The sequence below is a fragment of the Aotus nancymaae genome, unplaced genomic scaffold (genome assembly GCF_030222135.1).
Source record: "Aotus nancymaae isolate 86718 unplaced genomic scaffold, 86718_ANA_hifiasm-v0.15.2.pri h1tg000053l, whole genome shotgun sequence".
NCBI classification, from domain to species: domain Eukaryota; kingdom Metazoa; phylum Chordata; class Mammalia; order Primates; family Aotidae; genus Aotus; species Aotus nancymaae.
In genome coordinates this window covers 31,948,633-31,960,736 of record NW_026988467.1, presented here as the reverse complement: position 1 = coordinate 31,960,736, position 12,104 = coordinate 31,948,633, and the positions used below count along the sequence as shown (strand labels likewise).

At 37.7% G+C, this 12,104-nt stretch overlaps 1 protein-coding gene across 3 annotated transcripts in view; it reads left to right on the top strand.

The window, feature by feature from the left end:
- KIAA0319L (KIAA0319 like) overlaps positions 1-12,104 on the top strand; it is a 125,970-nt gene that overhangs the window by 72,290 nt on the left and 41,576 nt on the right. For all 3 annotated transcript variants that reach the window (XM_012439944.2, XM_012439954.2, XM_064363678.1), the window contains one exon: positions 8,326-8,572. In XM_012439944.2, the coding sequence (XP_012295367.1) occupies positions 8,326-8,572 (247 nt within the window). The remainder of the gene's footprint in view (positions 1-8,325; positions 8,573-12,104) is intronic.

Here is a 12,104-nt window from a genome sequence, read left to right as displayed (position 1 = left end):
TACAGTAGTGGTGGCAGAGTGAAGTGGTCTCTGAAACCTTCCCACAGGTAATATTAGACAATCTGTAAAAAAATGTATTAAAAGGAACTGGAAAGGTTCCAAAACCAGATAGAAGCTAGAGGAGAGCTTACTTTTGAAAAATGGCAACTGGGAGTGATAAGAATTGTGAATTTGCAGCTTAAAAATTTTTTTGCCTGAGGGCATCCAACAACTCCCACAGCAGAGGAAAGTGGCGGTGGAAAACTCCAGCCTTACTTTCTTATGATGGCAAAAACAGAATTTATGATAGAAAAAGCATCTGAAAATTTAGCACGAGGGCATGAAAGTAAGAAAACCACAGAAGAGAAAGTAAGAAAACCTCATAACCTGACTATAAACTGCTAAAATCCCTGGATGTCCCTCTAAACTACACCTGCATGGGCAGACTCCATGAGGCCTGGTGAAAAAGCAGGCAGAGATTAGGGAGGTAGAGTTCTGTCTTTGAAAGACAGAATCTATACAAGGTGAACTTGGTGAGTTTGCTGCATTTTTAAATTGAATGCATTTTCCAACCGTGGGGAACCAGGTGGCAGATATATGAAGTCTTATGAACTTGAGATATCAGTGGACATAATCTTAAGGCTGAAAAATTAGGGAGGAATCCCCAGAAACAAAGAAAGTACCATGAAAACAGGCTCCAAATCTGAGTAAAATCTCTGGCCAAATTCTTGGTCAATCATCAGTTACACAGGCAGACCTGCAGGGGCCAGGCCAGGCACCTGTAATCCCAACACTCTGGGAGGCTGAAATGGGTGGATCACTTGAGGCCAAGAGATAGAGACCAACCTGGCCAACATGGTGAAACCCTGTCTCTACTAAAAATACAAAAAATTAGCTGGGTGTGGTGATGCATGCCTATAACCCCAGCTACTAGGGAGGCTGAGGCAGGAGAATCACTTGAACCTAGGAGGTGGAGATTGCAGTGAGCTGAGGTTATACCACTGCACTCCAGCCTGGGTGACAGAGCAAAACTCTGTCTCACCAAAAAAAAAAAAAAAAAAAAAAAAGCTCTAAGAATTATACAGAGATGTCAGTTGTTGAACCTTGCAGGGAGCAAAGTCTACAGTTTAAGTCCAGGAAGGTTATTTGTCTACTAGGAAAAAAAACCCCAAATAATCCCAAGGAAAATACAGTAGAATCCAGAGTCACTACATGTATTAGAATGTCCAATATGTTAAACCAAAAATTACCAGACATGCAAAGGAACAAGAAAGAGTGATCCATACTTAAGGAAAAAAGGCAGTCAATAGAAAGTGGCTCCAAGTTGACTCAGATGTTGGAGTTAGTAGTCAGACATCAAAGTAGCTATCATATGTATGTGCACAGAATTAAAGGAAAATCTTGTTTTGTTGTTGCCCAGGATGGAGTGCAGTAGTGCTATCTTGGCTTACTACAGCATCAAATTCATGGGCTTAAGCGATCCTGCCACCCCGGCCTCCTATGTAGCTAGGCCTACAGGAGTGTGCTACCACTCCCAGGTAATTACAATTTTTTTTTTTTTTTTGTAGAAATGGGGTCTTGCTATGTTGTGCAGACTGCTCTTGAACTTCTGGCCTTGAACAATCCTCCCATCTCGGCCTCCCAGAGTGCTAGGATTACAGGTGTGAGCTACTGCATCTGGCCAGAAAATAGTTTCAGTGAGTAAACAGATGAGGAATTTCAAAAAAAGAAATGTTAAAAATGGGAAAATAGAAATAAGAGGACTTACAAAATGGCAGCAAGAAGGGATCTGTAGTTTTTACGTAAAAAGCAAGTATAAAACTGGGCAAAATTGTTAAAACCAAATATTTCTAAGATATCTAGAAATAAAATAGAAGCAGAAACAAATTGAGAAAAAAAATTCTTTTTTTTTTTTTTTTTTTTTTTGAGACAGGGTCTTACTGTGTCACCCAGGCTGGTGTGATCATGGTTCACTGCAGCCTCCACTTCCCAGGCTCGAGCCATCCTCCCACCTCAGCCTCCTGAGGTAGCTGGGACTACAAGTGTGCACCACCATACCCACTAACTTTTTCTATTTTTTGTAGACACAGGGTCTCACTATGCTATCTACGTTCCTGAAAAACTCCTGGGCTCAAGCAATCATCCTGCCTTAGCCTCCCAAAGCACTGGCTTGAGCCACCACACCCAAGCCTAAGAATTTATTCTTTAAAGGCTGGTAATACTTTGAGTAGGTACAGTGGAAGTCTGTGGTCTTCTTCTTGGGATGTTTCCCATCTGTCAATACCTCCATCACTCAGCTCTGGTGACAAGAATTGTAGTTTTACCACTGTGTGGCCGAACATGAAAAGTAGCATCTTAAGGAACCAAAGTGCAGTGGCACATGCCTGTAATTCCAGCTCCCGGGAGGCTGAGGTGGGAGGACTCTTTGAGCCCAGGAGTTCCAACTGGGCTGGAACTTAGCATAGTGAGAGCCCCCTCAACTGAAAAGGAAAAGACAAAAAAGAAAAAAGAACACTAGCAAATTTTCTGCTAGAGGGGTCTACTTAATGTGGGACAGGTGAAAACTCACAGCTTTGCCAACTAAAAGTGGCAAACTTGGTTAAGAATGAATGGAGAGAATCCACAACTTTGCTAGCCGAAGGTTATAGTACCTGTTGGAGTAGGTGGTAGACCTGCCAGAAACCAAATGGGAAGATCTTGAAAATGGGAGAGCAATAAAAGGGCTAAGATAAGCTCTGCATATCTCTGGCTGATTGGGAAGTTACCTGCATGTGCATGAGAGACCCAAGGGAACCCAATAAAAAGTAAAAATTAAGGGATACTTGAGAACTGTCTGTAACTTTGAATACATTCCTCAGGCAATACACAGATAGACTGGCAGATGGCAAAGCTTTATGGGTTTGAGGTCTATGAGCAGCCCCTGACCAGATCATTGTCTGATTACTAAAAGATGCAGGCACTGGCTGCCCTAGAAAGCCAGGCTAAAATAAAAACAAGAAAAACTGTGAGCATCAGTGGCAACATACTATGGGAGAATTAGTCTGCAGTTTAAATATAGGCAAATTATTAAAAATAATCAGCCCATTAGATAAATAAAACAGAATCAATAGTTATTCTAGTATATTATCTAAAATGTCTAATTTTCAACCAGTTATTATGAGACTTGCAAGGAAAAATCAGAAAGGTGTGACCCATGCTCAGGTGAAAGAAGTCATTGATAGAAATGATTTCTGAATAGGCCCAGCTGTTAGATTTAGCAGAAACTTCAAAGCAGCTGTTAAAAATATGAATATCTCATCTGATCTTGGAAGCTAAGCAGGGTCAGGCCTGGTTAGTACTTGGATGGGAGACCACCTGGGAATATTGGGTGCTGTAGACTTTAAAATACAGATATATATTTTATATATATATATGAATGATTAAAAAATTAAAAGAAATTGTGTTCAAAGTTTTAAAGGAAATGAGATGACAGTTACTTAACAAATAGGGAAGTGACTCTAACCATTTTTAGTCAACATTGTAGAGGTCCTAGCCAATTATAATGCAAGAAAAAGAAATGAAAGAAATAGAGATTGGAAGTGAAGAAGCAAAACTGCCTTTATTCACAGATGATAGGATTATTTCTAGAAAATTCTAAAGAATCTACATAAAAGCCACTGGAACTATTAAGTAAAGCTAGCAAGATTGCAGAATATAAGGTCAATATGCAGAAAGCACTTGTATTTCTAAATTAGCAATGAGTAATTGGGAATTGAAGTTTTATTATTTAATTTATTTTAGAGATGAGGGTCTCACTTCATTGCCTAGGCTGGCCTTGAACTTCTGGGCTCAAGCAATCCTGTCTCAGCCTCCCAAGTAACTGAAACTCTAGGTGTGCACCACCATACCTAGCTTGAAGTTTTAAAAAATGTATAACACCCAAAGCCATGAAATACTTAGGCATAAATTTAATAAAATATGTGCAAAAACTATATACTGAAAACTACAAAACTCTGCTGAGAGTAATCTGAGAAATAAGTAAATGAAGAGAAATACCACTGTAATGGGTTGACTGATGTCCTCCCCTCCCCCCATTCATGCCCATCTGGAACCTCAGCATGTGACCTTATTTGGGAATAGGGTCTTGGCAGATGTAATTAGTTAAGAATCTCCAGATGAAATCATCCTGTATTTAGGGTGGGCCCTTAATACAGTGATTGATATCTTTATATAAGAGAAAGGAAAGGGAGATTTGGATCTGTTTACAGAAGGATGGCCACATGAAGAGCAGAGTTATGTTGCCACAAGCCAAGGAATGCTAAGAGCCTCTAGGAGCTAGAAGAGGCAAAGAAGATTCTCCTCTAGGTCCTTCAGAGGGAGTATGCCCCTGCCAACACCTTGATTTCAGACTTCTGGGCTCCAGAACTGTGAGAGAATGAATTTCTATTGTTTTAAGCCACCAAGTTTATAGTAATTTGTTATGGCAGCTCTAGGAAACAGGTATAACCATGTTATACAGATTGGGATCTAGAATGATCAAAATGATTTTGAAAAAGAACACAGAGTTGGAGGACTTAAACTATCTAACTTGAAGGCTTTATAGCCACAGTAATCAAGGCAGTCGTGTTGGTATAAAGCTAGACTAAGTTAATGGAACATAACATAGAGTCTAGAAGTAAACCCATACATATATCATCAATTGATACGCCAGTGTAGTTCAGTGGGGAAGGGATAATCTTTTCAACAAATGGTGCTAGAACCATTAGATAATGTTATGTAAAAATGTGAACTTTGATCCTTACCTCTCACAGTACAGGAAAATCAACTCAAAATGGATCACAGATCTAAATTTAAGAACAAAAGCTATAAAACTTATAGAAGAAAACACAGGTGAACATTTTTGTGATTTTGGTGTGGCAAAGATTTCTTAGCCATGTCACTGAAACCATGAACTGTAAAAGAAACAAATGATAAATTGGGGCTCATCAAAATTATGAATTTTTGTTAATCAAAAGCTGATACTAATAAAATGCAAAAGCAAGCTACAGACTGGGAAAACATTTGCAAATTATGTGTCTGATAAAGGACTCATTTATAGAAATAAATGAGCTCTTGTAACTTGATTAGAAAACTACTAACCCATTTTAAAAAGCGGACAAAAGATTTGAACAGATAGTCCACCAAAGAGGTTGTACAAGTGTCCAAAAAAAAGATACTCAATGTCACTAATCACTAGAAAAATGTAAATTACAACCACAATGAGATGCCACTACATACCTTTAAAATGGCTAAAATTAAAAAGATTTCCACACCAAATTCTGTCAAGGTTGTAAGATAACTGAAATACACCGGTGGTGGTACTGTATTATGTCATAACAACTTTGGAAAATGGTTTGGCAGTTTCTTGAAAAAGATAAAGGTACATTGATCGGGGGTTCTGTTTATAAGTATTTACCTAGGAGAAATGAAAGAACATGTCCATATAAAGACTTGCAGAGGAGTGGTTATAGCAGCTTGATTTGTAATAGCCAAAAACTAGAATCAACCCAAACGTTCATTTATATGTGAATGAATAAACAAATTATAGTATATTTATAAAGTAGAAAATTACTTAGCAATAATAAGGAATGAATTATTGATATACAAAACACAGATGAATAATAAAATAATTTCGCTGAGTGAAATGATGACTGCCTCCCTCAAGAAAAAGATTACTTGGTGATTCAATTTATAGAACATTCTAGGAAATGCAAACTAATCTATAGTAGCAAAAAGCAGAGAATGGTTGCTTAGGGTAGGGAGGAGAAGGCATTACAAAGGAGCATGAGGAATCTTTGGAAGTGATGGCTATGCATTAACTTGACTGTACTGATGGTTTCAAATGTGTATACATCAAAATTTATCAAGTGTACATCTTATACTATGTTCAATTTATTGCATGTCAATTATACCTTAATAAAGCTGTAAAAAGAGGTGGCAGAGATTTGGATAAACTTTACCTCTTCAAAGAAAAAATGGTCAATAAGCACATGAAAATATGTTCAGTATTATTAGTCATCAGGAAAGTCATCAGTGATATATCATTTCATAACCACTAGAACGACAAAAAATAAAAAGACCAGGAATATCAAGTGTTGGTGAAGTTGTAGAGCAACTGGAACTCTCATATGTTGCTGGTAGAAATGCAAAATGTATAGCCACTTTTGGTAATAGTTCATAGTTTCTTACAAAGTTAAACATATATTTATGTATAACCAGCAATTCTCCTAAGTATTTACCTAGGATAAATTAAAACACATGTTTACAGAAACATGTATACTTAAACATGCATAGCAGCTTTTTTACTAAGAACCGAAAATAACTTAAATCTCCATCAGTAGATAAATGTAAAACAAATTTTTGTGTGTCTCTATAATGGAAGAGATAAAGAGTAATAAAAGTAATAAGAGAGAATGTACTACTGATATGCACAGTATTATTAATGAGTTTCAAAAACATGTTGAGTGAAAGTAGCCAGAAACAAAAATAGTATGTATATGCTTCCTTTTATATGAAATACAAGAAAACCCAAACTAATCTTACTTTGACAGCAAACAAATCAGTGGTTGCCTGAGCCTAGAGGTGAAGAGAGAGATTTATTATAAAGGGGCATGAATGAATTTTCGGGACTGACAGAAATGTTTTCTGTCTTAATTGTGGTTACATGAGTGTATATATTTGTAAAAATATTGACCTTATATACTTGAAATGTGTGTAGTTTGTTTTATGTGAATTATTTTTCAACCAATTTGATTTTTTTTTTTTTTTGAGAGAGTCTTACTCTTTCACTCAGGCTGGAGTGCAGTGGTGTAATCTTGGCTCACTGCAGCCTCTGCCTTCCAGATTCAAGCAATTCTTGTGCCTCAGCCTCCCGAGTACCTGGGATTACAGGCATGTGCCACGACGCCCAGCTAAGTTTTGTATTTTTAGTAGAGATGGGGTTTCACCATGTTGATCAGGCTGGTCTCAAACTCCTGACCTCCAGTGATCCACCCACCTCAGCCTCCCAAAGTGCTGGGATTACGGGTGTGACACACCACACCTGCCAAATTTGACTTTTTAAAAATGCATTCCACCACCCTTGTTTAGCCACTCATTATTTCTCATTTGGATGAAACCAGTACTCTTCTGAGTGGTATTCCTGCTATTGCCTTACTTCTTCAAACTCATACCTGAAGGAATGACTTGTAAGACAGAAACCTAACCTTGTTACTTCCTTGCATATAACCCTTAAATTGCTCACCATTACTTAGTTTCTTACAATAACATCTAATGCTTTTTTCTGTCTGGTCTTTCCCTCTGTCTTTCCAGCTCATCTTCCATTACTTTTGCCTCCCACTTTGCTTATGGCTGACAGTTCCCAATAGAGACCATGTTGATTTCATTCTTGTGCCTACACTTAATCTCTGCCCTCTGCCTTTTGTCTAGTAAACAACTTTTTATCCTCTAAAACTCAGCTTAGGGCTCTTCTCTTTCAGGAAGCCTTTTTATTTAATTTTTTTTAAAAAATCATTGTTTTCCACATCCCCTCTCTCTCAAAGGGAGATGGATTAAGTAACTTCAGCTTGTGGTTTTTTTTTTTTGGCTTTTCATAACATTTATAGGTATATTTACTTTTTGAGACAAGGTCTCATTCTGTCACCTAAGCTAGAGTACAATGGCAGGATCATGGTTCACTGCAGCCTTGACCTCCCAGGCTCAAGTGATTCTCCCACCTAAGCCTCCCAAGTAGCTGGGACCACAGGCATGGCCACCGTGCCCAGCTAATTTTTTATGTTTTGTAGAGATGGGGTCTCACCATATTGCCCAGGCTGGTCTTGAACTCTTGGGTTCAAGAGGTCTCTTGCCTTGGCCTCCCAAAGTGTTGGGAATACAGGTGTGAGCCACCATGCCTGACTGGTATATTTACTATTTTAGTTTTTTGTGCTTTCACTTCTCTCTCCCCTACTGTTGAGCAAATAATTAGTTTTATTTATAATTTGGATCCACAAGGCCTGTTTCATAATAGGTACTCAATAAATATTTGTAGAAAGATTGAATAGAAATGTTAACAGGGTAAAAGTGTACATTGTTTTGCTTTTCCAGCACACTTAGAATGCAGAAAATTACATTTTACTTTAAATAAAACTGCTTGTATAGGAAAAAACTCAGAATATTTATCTCAACATTTAATGCCATTTTTATTTGAGTAGTGAGATTAGTTTCTTTAATATTTTTGATATTTTTGTGTTTTTCAAGAAAACATTTAATATACTATTATTTCATGAGACATAACCTGAAAAATTGTATAACTTTTACCTAATCAAATTAGTTTTTTTATTTCCTTAGGTCTACAAGGCGGTTACAGTTTCCAGTCTCTTAACCACAGACCTGACTGCAGAGCTGTCTGGTGGGCCAAAGAACATGTCAGTGCAACCTGAAATATCAGAGGGTCTTGCTACTACGCCTAGCACTCAGCAAGTAAAAAGTTCTGAGAAAATTCAGATTGCTATCCCCCAGCCAGTGGCTCCCTCCTACAGTTATGCTACCCCTACCCCCCAGGCCTCTTTCCAGAGCACCTCAGCACCATACCCAGGTAAGGACCTTTGCTCTTGGAGATAGAAGGGGAAAGTAGAACATTTGATCAAAGTATTCCCTTTTAGAGGAAATAAGGAAGGAAGGCATATTCTCTAACATGAATACTTTATGTTAGAGAAAAAATAACTGTTTGTGCCACTGCAGTCATGGACTGGGGGCTCTAGAGCCTTTTCTCAGCAGGCCTCCAGCCTATGGAAGTTTATGAGGCTAATTTTCACAAATCCAGATTCCACTGTGACTTAAAGGCACATGATTCAACTAAGTATAATGTTCAAGTGATCAATCAGAGCCTACAGGGAAGAAAGAGATCAGTGTACTTGTTTACCTTTTGAAACGCTGGTTATAGGTCTCTCATTTTTACAGCATTTTTATTTTTATTTATTATAAAAACTTTTAATTTTTGTAGGTATATAGTAGTTGTATACATTCATGTGATACATGAGAAGTTTTGATGCAGGCATGCAATGTATAATAATCACATCATGTAAAATGGAGTATCCATCCCCTCAAGCCTAGATCCTTTGTGTTACAAACAATCCAGTTATACTCTTTTAGTTATTTTTAAATGTGCAATTAAAATATTATTGACTATAGTCACCCTGTTGGGTTATCAAATACTAGGTCTTATTTGTTCTTTCTAGCTTTTTTTCTTTGTACTCATTAACCATCCCTTCTTCCCGTTATCCCCACACTACCCTTCCCAGCCTCTGGTAACCATCCTTCTATCTAACCATTACTCTCTATCTCCATGCGTTCAGTTGTTTTGATTTTTAGATTCTTCAAATAAGTGAGAACATGCAGTGTTTGTCTGTGCCTGGCTTATTCACTTAACATAATGACCTCCAGTTCCATCCATGTTGTTGCAAATGACAAGATTTCTTTCTTTTTTATGGCTGAGTAGTACTCCATTGTGTATAAGCACCACATTTTCTTTATTCATTCATCTGTTGATGGACACTTAGGTTGCTTCCAAATTTTGGCTATTGAGAACAATGCTGTAAACATGGGAGTACAGATACCTCTTCGATATACTGATTTCCTTTTTTGGGGGGCATAGACCCAGCAATGGGATTACTGAATCATATGGTAGCTCTATTTTTATTTTTTTGAGGAACCTCCCAACCATTCTCCATAGTGGTTGTACTAATTTACATTCCCACCAGTAGTGTACGAGGGTTCCCTTTTCACCACATCCTCACCAGCATTTATTATTGCCTTTCTTTGTATATAAGCCATTTTAACTGGGGTGAAATGATGTCTCATTGTAGTTTTGATTTGCATCTCTCTGATAATCAGTGATGTTGAGAACCTTTTGATATGCCTGTTTGCCATTTGTATGTCTTCTTTTGAGAACTCTCCGTTCAAATCTTTTGCCCACTTTTAAATTGGATTATTAAATTTTTTTCCTGTGGAGTTTGAGCTCTTTATATAGTCTGGTTATTAATCCCTTGTTAAATGGGGAGTTTGCAGATATTTTCTCCCATTCTGTGGGTTCTCTTCACTTTGTTGATTGTTTCCTTTGCTGTGCAGAAGCTTTTTAACTTGTTGTGATCCTGTTTGTTCATTTTCACTTTGGTTGCCTGTCTTTGTGGGGTATTACTCAAGAAATTTTTTTGCCCAGACCAGTGTCCTGGAGAAGCATCTTTATTTTTAAAGCCGCTCATAGGAAGTAGATGTATACATAGTGTTGCCTCAACAAATCTGTGCTTCATGGGTGCTGTCCTAAGGTATTAGGAAGAGTTGGTTAATCAAGAAACTAAGTTGGCCTTTATCCTCTGAAAAAGTCAAGAGGTTAAAAGCAAAGTCAGTGAAAATGAATTTTTGCCAATTTTTAATTTCCCAGGGTGTCCTTTGGTAGTAATATAACATGAAATTTTAGGGTTTCAATCCTGAGTTACCAAAGTAATTTTTGTATCCAGGCAAAATGCCTGTAATTTTTGGTATAATTGTGTAAGTTTGGGTTGAACTGTATTGAATAGTCATTTTTTTGGTTCATTATACTTTGAGCATCATGTTTCTTTGTTTTCTTTTTTTTGAAAGTCACTTCAGAGAGTTCTTATTCCATCTCCTGGGGCATCCAAATGCTGAAGCTTCCATTAAGGATGGTTTCATTTCTCCCCAAGTGCAATGTTCCCATGCAGAGGCAGATAAATCTCAAGTTTCATATTTGTCTAGGAAACCCTTCTCGCCTCCCAGGCTTGAAATATGAGTGGGCTAGCCTATTGTTTGCTTTAAGCTCTCCTGGTTCCAAGGTCTCATAACAAATAAACATTTATTGTCAGAGAAATAAGATTTATATAATCAGTGGCTTTCAATGGTCTGCAAACGTTTTTGGTTGGGAAGAGGGAGTGATGCTACTGATATCTAGTAGGTACAGGCCAGTGATACTGTTAAACACCTTACAGTGCTCAGGACATTTCCCTCCCTGACAAAGAATTACCTGGTCCAAAATACCAGGAGTGCTGAGCTTGAGAAACTCTGACATATGTGAAATAGCTGGTGAATAGTATAAAGACAATATATAGCTCTTTGCTGACTTGAGTGTTCCAAAAATGCTAGCATACTTCAAGATTAGATCAGTTTGAACTGAAATGGTCTGGGAAGATTTCTTGGAGAGAAGACAGGCTTTAAGCTAGAAACATTATGCTGTATTTAGAATAAAGCAAGGCAAACACCCCAATTGAAAGAAATAGCTTTACCAGAGTCCCTGAGAGTAGACCATGGCTTTGTGGAACACAAAAGGGAAAATCAGTATAACTAGAGGCAAAATCAGTATAACTAGAGGCAAAAGGATAAGACAGTGAGGACAGTGAGATCAGATGATGGTTCTCTAATGGCAGGTTGGAAGTTTGGATTTAAATTTGATATGGGAGCAGGAGTCTTAAATAGAAGAGTAACATGGTGGGTGAGTATTTTAGAAGGACTAATGGTGTTGGTTGTTTTAGGAAGACAGAATAGATTGGAATGGAGAGAACTAGCAGAGGAAAGATAAAATAAGATTCTTGGAATAAGCAAACTGGGCATGGTGGTGCATGCTTGTAGTCCCAGCTACTTGGGAGGATGAGGTGGGAAGATCACTTGAGCCCAGGAATTTGAGGTTGCAGTGAGCTATGATTATACCAGTGCACTCACTCTATCCTGAGCAACAGAGTGAGACTCTGACTCAAAAAGAAAAAAAAATTCTTGGAATAGTCTTATGTGAACAATGAATCTTGTTGTAGCAATTGGAATGGAAAGAAAGTAAGGCAGATTTGTGACCATTTGTCTTCCCTTCTAAAAACTTTATATATGTATCTTATTAGAAAGTTATTTGTTAGCATAAAGGTGGTACTTAAAAGAGAAGTTGAACTCTGTGAAATGTATTATATTAGGAGGGCTTAGGGACAGATTGTAGTAAAAATACAATGGAGAAAAGGAGAAAAAGGAGGAAAAGTAGAGTAATATGGTGTCATAATAACCAAGAGTTTTAAGATGGAGGCAGTTAGCAGTAGTAGAAGCCACTGAGATGTGAGATGAAGAATGAGGGTTGA